The 13,134-nt window shown below is 40.0% G+C and overlaps 1 protein-coding gene across 5 annotated transcripts in view; it reads left to right on the top strand.

Moving 5' to 3' along the window:
- Positions 1 to 99: 99 nt before the first annotated feature.
- The window catches only part of ambra1a (autophagy/beclin-1 regulator 1a), a 64,734-nt gene continuing 51,699 nt past the window's right edge, over positions 100 to 13,134 (top strand). For 4 of the 5 annotated variants that reach the window (XM_043244688.1, XM_043244689.1, XM_043244686.1 and 1 more), the window contains exons 1-10: positions 100 to 344; positions 1,335 to 1,570; positions 1,978 to 2,036; positions 2,178 to 2,361; positions 2,438 to 2,610; positions 3,283 to 3,349; positions 3,442 to 4,859; positions 8,338 to 8,424; positions 10,464 to 10,646; positions 12,335 to 12,409. In XM_043244688.1, the coding sequence (XP_043100623.1) occupies positions 1,439 to 1,570; positions 1,978 to 2,036; positions 2,178 to 2,361; positions 2,438 to 2,610; positions 3,283 to 3,349; positions 3,442 to 4,859; positions 8,338 to 8,424; positions 10,464 to 10,646; positions 12,335 to 12,409 (2,378 nt within the window). In that variant the 5' untranslated portion in view covers positions 100 to 344; positions 1,335 to 1,438. The remainder of the gene's footprint in view (positions 345 to 1,334; positions 1,571 to 1,977; positions 2,037 to 2,177; positions 2,362 to 2,437; positions 2,611 to 3,282; positions 3,350 to 3,441; positions 4,860 to 8,337; positions 8,425 to 10,463; positions 10,647 to 12,334; positions 12,410 to 13,134) is intronic. The other variant, XM_043244687.1, reaches the window with a different exon arrangement.

Genomic DNA, 13,134 nt, shown 5'->3' with positions numbered 1-13,134 from the left:
TAATTATTACCGATTTGCCCGTGTTTACAGTAAAGGGACAGCTCAGCTGACGTTCGCGTGTGAACGATGTTCTCGGGAATTGATTACAAGGATCTGCGCTCTACTGGCTTTGTCTGGACGCTTTTTGGCAGGAGGTGTTGAACACAGCAACAAATCTAAAGTACATTCGACCCTCTTTTCGGGAAATAACAAAAATATTTCTCACAGTATTTATGTAAAGCTGAATATAAAATTAGCACTGAATATTTAAACAACGTTCCTGCTGCTTAAGTGACCCAACGTACTTGTTTCTCTTGACATCAACGATTTCAAGGAGTATATTCGGACAAAATTATGAGAAAAAGGTAGGCCAAATCTGAGACCCCGAGTGGTTGTCTGAAACATATTTTCAATAAAAACACTCGTAATTTAAACACTACGCAACTGTGAATTTGTACATCACCCGTGAACTGTAGCCTGCTAACTGCTAAATGTGAAAGCTGTTAGCATAATTTCTTCATTCAAAAACAAACATCGTAAATTTTATATAATTCTCAGTGGTTCCTTTATTCTTTGGCCATGAAGTTACTTTGCTAAGTGTTTATAGTACTTTTATATCCCCTATCTAGCTTTAACAGCAGAAGATAACAGCTAAAGTCAAACATGTAGCCTGTCAGATGGAGGATAGCTCAAGTTGTCACAAGACATGTAAAACTGACCCAAGTTTAGCTTAGGGTTTTATTCCTAAATGTATCTAACGCTTTTGTAAATTTATAAATACATGTCCCCCTATAATACAGGCAAGTGCATAAAACTGTTTGCTGCTGTTTCTTTTTTATAAAGACTGTTTAATTATGTGTCTTTATTGAGTCATTGTCATGTGTAGTTCTTCTGGTTAAACTAAATGAAAGTGTGAAATGTTGGCAACTAGCTGAAATTAAATGGTATTTTTTTCCTGTTGATTTGTTTATTTTTGTTGTTGCTGCTTTTGTTATCTAACCCCTTCTATTTAACTGTGTGAGATATTAAAAGGAGTCATACAGCTAGTGCATGTGTGTATTTGTCATTTGTGTAACAATCCTTGATTGTTTTCACACTGATCTTGTATACCTGTTCTTGTATACACTAAAGTTTGGCTCTGTAGTGTTGATTTAATATGTGTTAAAAGTTCTTATACACCATGTAATCTCCTTTGACACGTGTGTTGATTATGCAGAGATCATATTTGGAGACAATTTGTGGAAAGATACAATGCTGAAAGATTTGACACTGAAATTAATATTGAATTGCAGTCAAGTTACGAGCTAGAAAAGTTTTTTTTTATGATGATTTGTTGATTTCTTTGTCTCTTGCAGAGAATGATGGCGTTGCAGTAGCAGTGGTGGCCTGGTTGTGTGTGAGCCGGTGGACGGCTCTGGGTCTGGTGTAGGAGGGTTGGAGCGAGGAACAGTTTGTGGAGATGAAGGTGGGACAGAAGAACTCCGTATGTATCCTGTCCGGTCGAGAGCGAGGAGCACGAGGCTTTGCCTCACACAGGATCCTACAACAGCTTGTAGAGGAAAAGACACAGCGCATGAATTGGCAAAGCCAGGTGACTGACATAGTGGTCTCTGTGATTTGCTGACATGTAGCCCCATGTTTGAGAGAAGCCTACTCAATACAATGTGTAATGTCAGAAAGTATCAATAAGCTATCGCAATTACAAAGGAACTGTTTTCTGTATTATACATTTTTGTTTGAATTTACTATTTGTTGGTTTAAATAAATATAAAAAGTCAATGCTTATGTTCATCAGCTGAAAAACGATCATTGTCAAAGTGATCCGGCAATATCCTTCTTCTGTGTCATCTTATTCTCATATAATTAAAATGCTTGTCAAAACTTAATATTTATATCTGTCATAAGAGTTTTTGGTTTTGTTGTGAATAGGCCTTAATACTGTGGTTTGAATGTGACTGAGGTAAAATCACTGCTCTTGATTTTCTTTTGCCGTCACAGAAAGTGGAGTTACCAGACAGCCCTCGCTCAACCTTTCTTCTGGCCTTCAGTCCAGATAGGCAAGACAACTTTTAACTCCTTTGTTATAGTCTTCAGTACAGATCTGCTAAATAAACTGACAGGCTGATCCCCTGCTTTTCCAGTTAGGCCCTATCATCAACAAGTTGTTCAAAGAGTTTTTGCTATTTGTTTCTTTGCAGGTCCTTAATGGCCTCCACCCATGTGAACCACAACATCTACATTACAGAGGTTAAGACAGGAAAGTGTGTTCACTCTCTAGTGGGTCACCGCCGGACACCTTGGTGCCTGACCTTTCACCCTAGCATCCCTGGCCTTATTGCTTCTGGCTGTCTGGATGGAGAGGTCCGAATTTGGGACCTGCATGTAAGTCTTGACCATATGCTTATTCAATGTTTGTTTTGTCAGATTGTAATTGTTCTGCTCTCTGCTTCGGTTTCAGGGAGGCAGTGAGAGCTGGCTCACCGAGAGCAACTCAGCAATTGCATCCCTTGCTTTCCATCCGACTGCTCAGCTGCTGCTCATTGCCACCAGTAATGAGCTACATCTATGGGACTGGAGTCGGAAGGAGCCCTTTGCTGTGGTGAAGACTGCTAGTGAGACAGAGAGAGTCAGGTTTGATGTACATATATTTTATTCATTTAAAGGGATGGATCACTCAAAATGAAAATGATGTCATCAACAACTAATTCAAGAAGCTATGTGAGTCATAAAACAACAATTAAAAAACAGTAACTTTGATACTTTGTATCATTTCTTAAAAGAAATATAGTAATATTTTGTAAAAGAAATCTCAATTAAGCAGTTTACTTCATCTTCTTAAGATACACGGTTGCTTAATATGATTTAGGCTTTAGGCTTTTATTCGTACATAAATATTGAATATTGCACATACGTAGAGCTCATCAAATATGGTAAAGGCATTCTCAAAGGTTCTTGCTTGATGAGCAAAAACAATGAGGCATGTCACATAAGCACATTTAGGAATTTATATTATTTCATATTTGATGCACTTTATGTGAGTTGAGTAATGTTTCCACAGTATATCAAGCAAAACTAAAATTAAGTTTACTGCGTAAAATGTTTTTAGAATGCTTGGAATTAACTATTCATAGACTTTTTAAAGCATTAATAGTTTTTGTGGAATGGATTTTAAACAGAAAGGTAGGAATCACTCAGGTTTTATTAAAAATATCCTCATTTGTATTTCATTTTGTGTTTGAAACAACATGCAGGTGAGCCACTGATTAAAAAAACTGTTCCTGGCTACTCTGTGTTTGGTTGCAGGTTGGTGAGATTTGATCCACTGGGTCACTATCTTCTAACTGCCATTGTAAACCCTTCAAACCAACAAGTGAGTCTTTTAACCCGAAATGTTGTTGATTAAGAACAAGACATTTACATTTCTTTAAAATTTGTGTACACGCTTATATTTTTGTGTTGCAGAATGATGATGATCCTGAGATTCCAATGGACAGTGTGGAGATGCCTCATCTCCGTCAGCGCTCTTTCCTCCAGTCCCAACCTGTAAGACGCACACCCATCTTGCACAATTTTTTGCATATCCTCACTTCACGCAACTCCGTCCCTCAGGCTGGAGGCACCCTCGCTGCTTCCAGTGATGAGGCCTCTGATTCGTCTGGGCGGTACACTTTTCTGAGGGATCGATCCCGCCAGCCGTACCATGGTTGCGTTCAGTCGCTCGGAGTAGTGTGTTTCTGCAGCCGATGCTCATCAACACGGGTTCCATCTCCACCTGACGAGGACCCTTCAGACTCCGCCTCCCTGGAGGGAGAATCACATGCATCCACCTTTTCTTCTGCACGCACAGAGCCACGAATACCACGGTTTCCTGCTGAGTCTTATTCTTCAAATCGGTCCTCAGCATTTAGTATGGTGTATGGTGGGGGGAACAATGCAAGGAACAATTCTTCTGGCTCTGGGAGGAGGGGAGTGCCTGGAATGGCACCCATCCCACCTTTCCGGCAGCAACCACCAGGGAGAGATGATGGAGGCCGTCTCCCTGGGCCAGATTGGGTAGGCTGTGTGCTTAATGGACGAGGTAGTAGTACGACTCCACCCAGAACCAGTGCTTCCTCCGTCAGCTTGCTTTCTGTTTTGCGACAGCAAGGGACTTCTAGCCAGTCACCTGTTTACACTGCAGCTAGTGATGGATGGGGCCTTCCTCATAGCAGCACATCAAGCACTAGTTCTAGCAGGCAGCGCCCACCCGAGGAAGAGGGCCACAGCAGCCCTTCTTCCATCCGCAGTGTTCTTCAATGTAACCTTAACCGCTATTTCATGGAGTATGATCGAATGCAGGACCTGGTGCAGCCTCAGGAGGGTAACAGGCAGGACCAGCAGACTCAGGAAATGCTGAATAACAACATGGACCCGGAGCAACCAGGTCCTTCTCATTACCAGCCGCCTTACGGTGGCGAAAACCCTCCACGCAGTCACATGAACCGCTGTAGAGTCTGTCACAACCTTTTCACCTACAATCAAGGCACTAGGCGCTGGGAGAGAACAGGTCCACAGACACCTGCTGAGAGGAATGCAGCTTGGCAACCCACAAGTCCTGCCTTCCACAGTGTAGCCCCAGTCTCTCATTCTGATCATGACCTGCTTGAACACAGACCCATGGAGCCCAGCCCAGATGCCCCAGAGCCTCATGTTCCCTTTTCCCGCAGTGCAGCTTCTGGTCAGCACGAGGAGCAGACTGATGGGCTAGTCTTTAACCAGGAAACTGGACAACTGGAGCGTGTTTACAGGCAGGCCGCCACCTCTCGCTCAACAAATGTATCACAAGAAGCCTTAAACCAGGAAATGCCTGAAGATGCGCAGGATGATGATTACTTACGCAGGTAAGGCACCAGTCTTGTTTTAATGCTTAGAGGTCATGTCACGAGGAATTAAACTTTCTTGTTTGTTAGATTTTGAAAGGTTTCATTGTAGTAGAGAACACGGCAAGTTTCCTCAACATTCCGAAAAGATGATTAAAATTGAGCTATACTAATGATTATTTTTCTCAAATTACGAATATCGGATGTTGACTCATGATTATCACATCTAAATGATAGCAATGCAGATTTATGTTTAGATACTTTGCCAGACCAGTTACAGTGAGGCAAATAAGAGGTATGATAGCAGGGCTCAACTAAAGGAATTATTGGAATAAGTAGTTCAGACTTGTATGTATCAAAGTTTTCTCTGACCCCACTGCAAAAAAAACCAACAAAAAACCTTTTGCTCATAAACTCCACTGTTCAATAGTGACAGTACAAACATGCACAATTCCCCAAAATATCTTCTCTTTGTCAGGGAATCCTAAAAATATTGATCAGTTTTAACACAAATTTTATGCCACAAAACTGTTTTTAACATTGATAATAAGAAATGTTTCTTCGGCACCAATGATATTACAGTGATTCTGAAGGGTCATGTGACACTGAAGGCTGGAGTAGAAGGCTGGAGCCTCACAAACTTAAACATGGATTGTTTAATTCTGTCACAATGTAATGCAGGCTTTGCATATATGCTGTTGTGAATGTAAACTCTCATTCAAGGCACAGCAACTGAAAAAGTTGAAATGGGCAACAACACTGCATGAGGTTTTCTAGTGCTAACACACCAGCTGTGAGTTTGATGTCATGTCAAATATCATTTTTAACATTCTTATTCTTCAGTAATAGCCACTTTGCAAAGCTTGTGTTATATAGTGAAAGAACCACAAAGCAGTGCATACAGTGATGCCCCACAAACATCATTAGAGTAAAATGATCAGAAATCTTGTTTTGGGCTTCAAAGAAAAGTGTCTGACATGGAAATCAGCTTGGTCTGAACTCTATTAGCCTTCACAGCAGAGTGTGTCACCCAGAGCTGGGCCTAGTATTAATGAGGTGGTTATTTGCATATCAACACTGTCACCTTCCAAAAGCAGAGATGAATAAACATTAAGAAGTGAGTAAGGTGACAAAGTGTCTTTTTGCATTTTGCTACAGAAGTTATAAACCTCACCCAAAAGGAATTAAATAGAAACAGGCCAGTGTATTTGCATGTCTTTTTTTTTCATATCTGTATTTATGTACATTGACAAGAGCTCATTGTGTTCACCAAGTATGTCAACAGTGAAGTGCACTGCAAACCTCTGAAATGGCGCCTAGAGTTCGTTTGGAGCCTTCACAAACACATCAAAATTTCACCCTGAGCTGCTCTAAGACTAATAAAACGAATGAAAGTATCTGCAAGATACTGACAGAAACTGTAAGTGAAAGGAACATGTTTGTTGTGTATATGCTGTTCACAGCAACATAAACAGAACGAATCTGTCATTTGAAATTTGTGAGCTTACTTTTCTCACCCTTGTGATCTCGGCTGTAAGGGACACCAGGTCCTTGAAGTGCTGACGGTGCTTGAATTTGATTCTTATAAAAATAGAAGTCTTTGGTTATGTAGGCTGCATGTCTTAGCTTGGATAACCGATCCCTTTAAAGCGCTGTTGCTGAATAAATGTATTAATTAGGCAGTCTTACAAACCCTCAAATCTTTAACGGTAGTGTATGTGCAGTCTTTTCATCGTGACAGCTGTAGGAAGAGTAAGTCGATAGTCTTAATACACGTAGGCCTAGATTTATTTATGTTTGTGCATCACCAGGAAACAGTCTATTGTTTGAGGCTTTGTAAAACTAGCCCTGTTTTTTTTTATTTGGTGATGTCCGTATGAGCACTGGGTCAGACTGCTGATGCTGCACTGTGTCTGCTTGAGTCATTTAAGGTAGGCATTGACTCACAGCTTTGTGTTAAACTTCTGTCATATTTGACTTACTTCGACTTAGTAGTCACTTGGCTCATAAAGAGAAGTCTAATTTTGTTGGGTGCTGCAGTTAAGTTAACTGACCCACTTTTATAAGTTCATCACATTGGCACTTTTGTAAGAAATCTGACCTAAATTATGGGACAATCTTTGCAGATACTCCCCTCAAGGGTTTCTGCAAAGCCAGCTAGCGTCCATTGGGGGGCAGTAGATCATTACACTGCGTATGTGGAGCTAACTTTGTACACAGATCTCCATCGAGTGGCCTATAGGTCTTTATTCTGATGATGTACTTGCACTCTAACACACAGTCCTTTTCTTTTCATGTGACTGAACAGCCTGTCCCATGTGCATGGCTGTGCTGTTATTTGACTGTGTTTTAAGGTCAACAAAAAAACAGTATCACACTTCACTTATGCAGAAGTGCAACAAGAATTAATACTCTTGTCATTTGACGTTCTCCCATGAGTCTCGCTCCAGTTCAGTGTTACTGACTCGCAGCTTTGAGCAAGGAGCTCAAAGTTTCAGAATGAACTCTTTCCACTACCTGCTATGGTGTCGTACCTGAAACGAGCAGCTTGTTCACTGTGAAATAAATTGAAATTGTTTAATGAGGCAACTGTTATTAGTTTGAGTAGCATATAGATGCAAACTAACAAAGCTGACATGTAAAGGTTACTATAGAAGACAGAAAAACGTGTAAGATCTTAATACTGTAGTACCAAATCGTGCCACATGTGCTACTTCTAAATGTGATCGCAGACAAATCAAGTTAAAAATACCGTACAGCCAAAAACAGGACGTTTCATAAATATTTTGTGCGTTTTTAAAGAGCATTGTTTGCTTCATCTCTGTTAAAATGCAGATCTTGATCTTTAAGAGTCAAAGGGAGCAAACAAAGCAAATGTGTGAAAAGGAGTCAAAATCGATCCGTTCTGTTTTTGCTGTGAGTCAAAGGGCAGAATATGGCATTCTAATGAAGAGCTGAGCACACCCACACCAAAAACGTTCACATACACACACACACACACCAAACTGACTCATGCTGAATAAAAATGCCCTGCTCACTACACAACTGTCCATCCAGCTTTGTGCCCTGCCAGTCCGAGGCAGCATGTTTTTGTCCGCAGGACCCGGTCTCGTCTTTTAATGGCCTTCAGCAAACTCTTTGTTGTATGAGAAATTGTACAAACTCAAACTTAACAAATGTCCCAATTTAACGGGTTATTAACCGATTCCTAGCCAGGCCTGGCAGAGCGCACATCATTACTTACACATTACATTCATTTAGCCTTCGCATAACAGTCAGTAATGAGCATACTAATGTCCTTGTGCAGTTTAATGAGATTTTTAATGATTGTGATGGCCCATGGTGGGGAGTGTTACTGTAGAAACAGCGTAGTGGAAATAGGAGGAAAATGGGTCTTCCTTTTCTTTCTATGACGTCCTGCCCAGAGATTTGTTATGAGCAGGAAGTGAAAGTCTTCACAATTTGAAAACATACAAAGCAATATAATTGTGTTTTGTAGGAGGCTGCTGGAGTCGTCCATGATGTCTCTTTCCAGATACAACGTCTCTGGATCACGAGACCACCCCATCTATCCCGATCCGGCCAGGTGATTCATTGTGTGTGTGTGTGTGTGTGTGATATATATGTTTGTGTGTCTTGTGTGAACTGCATTTCATGGTCATGCCACTTGGCCGGTGAGGTCTAGGTAATGAGGAAGTGTGTGTGTCGCACTACCGGACAGCGGAGTGACATTTCAGACCTACCAGCACCCCAATGTCCCCCTAATTCAAATGGGCGCACACATAGCCTGTCAGCATCTTCTGACTCTGTGAGCGAGGCTCATAATAAAGTGAGTTCATGGCTAGTGAGTCATTGTTGAGCTCTGGGGAATCAGCTGTGGTCTGGGATCAAGACGGATTGTTAGCACAGACTCCCGCTGGCAGGTTCGCACAAACACACAGGCTGACGCACACCTCTAACCTGTGAATTACCACAACAGACTCATTTCCCCCTGAGCAGAATGTACCTAGTGTTAGAAGCCATCCGAGCAGAGGGATAGTCTAAATCCAACACATTCAGAGCCACAAGTAATTGGCGCTATATGACATGGATGTTTCCCAGATCTCTCTCTCTCTCTCTCTCTCTCTCTCTCTCCCTCTCCCTATCCCTCTCTCTCTGTATACTGGCCTAAAACACATACTCAAACACATTCTGATAAACTATGTGCACGTTGTGTGTTTAGGAGCTTTCAGACAGACTGTCACTGATTTGGCTGATTCTCAGTTCCTTAGAGCTCTAGAAAGTTCTGCCAATTTTCTGTCCCTGCAGTTGTGTGTGTGTGTATTTTGCGAGGGAAAATATTCGGTTTCACTGGCTTCATAATTACAGTAATTCTCTTTGTGACTGGTGAGGATGTGTGACCATTGTCACACCCTGGGGTTTATTTGGAGTTTAGCTCTGTTTGTCTTAGTATTAAGCTCATCTGTTCCAAGCTGGTGGCAGATGTCCTTACTCAAACTAGTCCAAGACAGAATGGAACTCCAGATGCTCTTCCTGTCTAAACGGCACAAAGAATTTTAGTTTTGAGGGCTTCATTCAGAGCCCTTCTGCCAAAATGCTAACTAATGTCTCTGCAGCTGAATTAAATTAAAATAGATGCAGATTTTATTGAGTGGATACAAAAGTTAGTATTTAGTGTGTGTATCGACTGTGCATAAAAGAAGTTTAAAAACAAAATGTGATCTGGGGAGGTTCCTGTCTGGATGGAAAAGGTCAGATGGTTACGAACATGGAAATGTCACTAATTCAGTTAACAGGGGCCAGTTGCATAAACATAGCCACTATGTTAAGACTGCCTTAAGAATTATTTTGACCAACAAAGAGTTAGCCAAGAGGCCATCATTCTTACTTTTCTGATTACAATTTGGCCAATTTACTTTTTTTGTCTGAATTTACAAAGTTGTGAAAATGGCCAGTCTCAAAACTACTAAGACTATTCTTAAAAATGTAGTCATCACTTATTCTTTTTCAAGGCTGGTCATAACTTTTTTTTTAAGTTACATAGGTAGACTGGTCTAATTTGAATCCAAAAGTTGAGACCCTTTGGCTTACCCCTTGGCTAACTTTCAATTTTTAGACAGTCTTAACATAGTTGGCTATGTTTATGCCACTGGTACCAGTCTTGAAGAAAACCAATTAGATGATTATTACTAGTTTAATTAAATGGTTTATGCAACCAGCCCCAGAAGGCAAATGCAATGTATATTTGTGAATCACAACTTATACCTTTGTCATTTGGATTGATTTGTCTGTTTTATGCTTAAGCTTAAACATCTCCTGTTGCCCATTGTATTTAATGTACTCACTAGACAGTTTGTGATTGGTTACAGTGGACAGTTGAAACCTTGCCAAAATATTCATTAAGCACAAAAAACATTTTTAAAATAACTACAGCTATAGTTTATGGGTTTACGATGTTGGAGTATCTCTATCAGTATTGGCAGTATACCAATACTGGCACACATAGTGAGTCAGTGCATCTCTGTGCATGCATTTATTTGGTTAATACATCAGTATAGAAAAAGCTCGTTTGGTCTAGTAAATATCTAACATTGTGGGTTCTATCTGTGTTTGGCGTGTGTGTAGGTTGTCCCCTGCAGCATATTACGCACAGCGTATGATCCAGTATCTGTCTCGGCGTGACAGCATCCGCCAGCGCTCTCTCCGTCCCCCCAGCAGACCCCGACCCCTGTCCTCCAATCCCAGCAGCCTCTCCCCTGGCCCTGCCCCCAACGTGGATAGCAACGAAGTAGACTTTGAGGAGTTTGAGTAAGTAAACAATAACACAGACACACAAAGCCTGTGCCAAGTGATTGTTTCTGCATTCTTACCTGCTCTCAACTGCTCGTAAAAACCTCTATGGATTTATTTTCCTGTTTTGTTGCTAGGCAACCCAGCAAACATACAAGGCAGGCTTTGAATCCCAGAATGTTATCGTTTCTGCTTTTCAGCCGTCTTACAGAGCTTGCCAGCAATTTTACCAGAGTTGCCCGTGGCGTCTCTTCTTATAGCACTTGGCATTAGCGTTAGCCTTGGCTTGAAATGCACTTTGACTGATTCCAATGGGATGTAGTAATGTACGGCTTTGTGCTTGCTGTTTTTTTCCTCATCTGCTGGACAACTGTGAAAAGTCAGAGACAAATTTTTCCTCTCATCTTTTGTGTTTTCGGTTGAATTCAAACTTTTTGTACTGTTTAAAGTCCATATTATATTAAAGGATTTTGCTAACAGTGGCAACAATGATGACAGTGTAAAACTACCCACCTGCTTGGGCTTTAAACAAATTACACTACCATCCATATGTTTGTGGTCAGTAAGATTTTTATTTTTTTTTTTTCTTCACAAAAGAGGTTTTTTAGGCTCACTAAATCTGTATTTATTTGATCGGTAAATACAGTGAAATATTCTAAAACTGTAAAATAATTATTTGAAACTTACATAATTTAATTCTTTTAATGCAGAAGTCTTGCTGACCTCAAACTATTAAACAGTAGTGTATACATATTCATGCAGTCATTGTGTATTATTAAGTATAATTTAAATGAGGTTTTAATGATTAGAATGAGTTCTAATAAAATATGTGAGTGGGGGGATACAGGCTGTGTATGCATGAAAGACGTCTGTTAAGACATTTGGTAAGACTCTCCAACTGCAGAAGGAGAGCGGTGGTGAAAAATAAGAGTTGTTTTTGTATTTCTTCTGGTTTTTTTTTATTTATTAAGCCATTAAATGTTTTTTTTTCCATAAGCAAATTATGAAATTACACGTCCCTTGCAATCAGCCGTTTAAAACCCAAGCTGTACTCTTATTTTGATAACTGTTATAAAGTCCAGAATCATATTTTTAATATGCAAATGCTCTTTTAATTTGTTTGCCAATGTGTTTTTGAAAGCAGCCAACTAGTCATTGGTCCTTTTTATGGAACCATTAATGCTCCAAAAAAAAGTCTCTCTTTCCCTCTCTCCAGCCCCTCCACTAGTTGAATATCGTTGTTTTTCTCCTCTCCAAACCACGCAGCTCTTCTCCCCCTCTCTTTCTCTTTTTTTTTTCCTTCTTTTTTTGGCACGGATTAGATGCCCTCCTCTGAGCTGATGAATAATTCCACCCTCTGGCTGGAGAGTTCAGCGTTCACTGCAGTCAGGGACCACAGATCCATATTCATCAGAATACTTATGAAACCCATCAGTCTTTCAGTTAGCCTGCATATTAATATTTATGTCTCCCAAAAAAAATGTCATAAACTTTTTCTTTTCTTTTCATTCTTTATCAATCATTCCCACTCTTACATTGTGAGAATGTTGATGTTCTCATTCAGCTTAAGCTCTTTAGTTGTTTTCACGCTTGGACGGTATTTTCTGAATTTGCAAAAGACAAATTATTTTAAGCAAGTTATGTTTGATCTTATGATTATATTGTTTGCTGACCAGTTCTGTATCTGTGTGTTTATTTATGTACAGGGACAATGGAAGCAGACATAGGGCTCCTCGTAATGCACGCATGTCTGCCCCCTCTCTAGGTCGCTTTGTGCCCAGGTAGGAACATTTTTAGTCTGCTTATGTCAATACACCAGAAATACATGCTAACTCTGTTCCAAAACCTAGTGAGCTGCCTCACTGCCTACATTGGCAGCGTCCAGCTGAGAGTTTGTTGTGCGTCATAAAAATACCATTTTTCCGGCACAAGAAGTGCACAGGAGTGTACTTGACTGATGATTAATTTTAATACAGTTGATGTGACAAAAATGACAATGTTCTAATAATAATAATGATAATTAATACTATATTATTATTATTATAAATGTACACTGTTTTTAACAAATGTTAAATTGGGGTGAGTAAGGTTTGGTTTAAATGTGTTTTATGCTCAACAAGACTGCATTTATTTGATTTAAAAATACAGTAATACTAGGAAAGATTATCATAAATTCAAATTTCCGTTTTCTACTTAAATTCGTTTTAAAATGGAATTTAATAATGTGATGGCAAAGCAGCCATTATTCTAGTCAGCTCTTATCAATTAATGCGTTTACATGGACCCTCTTAATGAGATTATAATGAGGTTTTGACAGTATTGCGACTAAACTTTACCTCATGTCAAAGTAATACTTTGATCTAAATAATGTGTTTAAGCTCACAATTGCAGCAAGCACAATCGTATTAACATAGGTGGCCTATGCCGATGTTAATCAAAATATACAGGCATGTAAACACCTTAATCGAAGTATTTTCGTTCTGACCGGAGTGAGCTTTTGCTTATG

The sequence above is a fragment of the Puntigrus tetrazona genome, chromosome 7 (assembly GCF_018831695.1).
Source record: "Puntigrus tetrazona isolate hp1 chromosome 7, ASM1883169v1, whole genome shotgun sequence".
NCBI classification, from domain to species: domain Eukaryota; kingdom Metazoa; phylum Chordata; class Actinopteri; order Cypriniformes; family Cyprinidae; genus Puntigrus; species Puntigrus tetrazona.
This window is presented reverse-complemented; position numbering and strand designations above follow the sequence as displayed.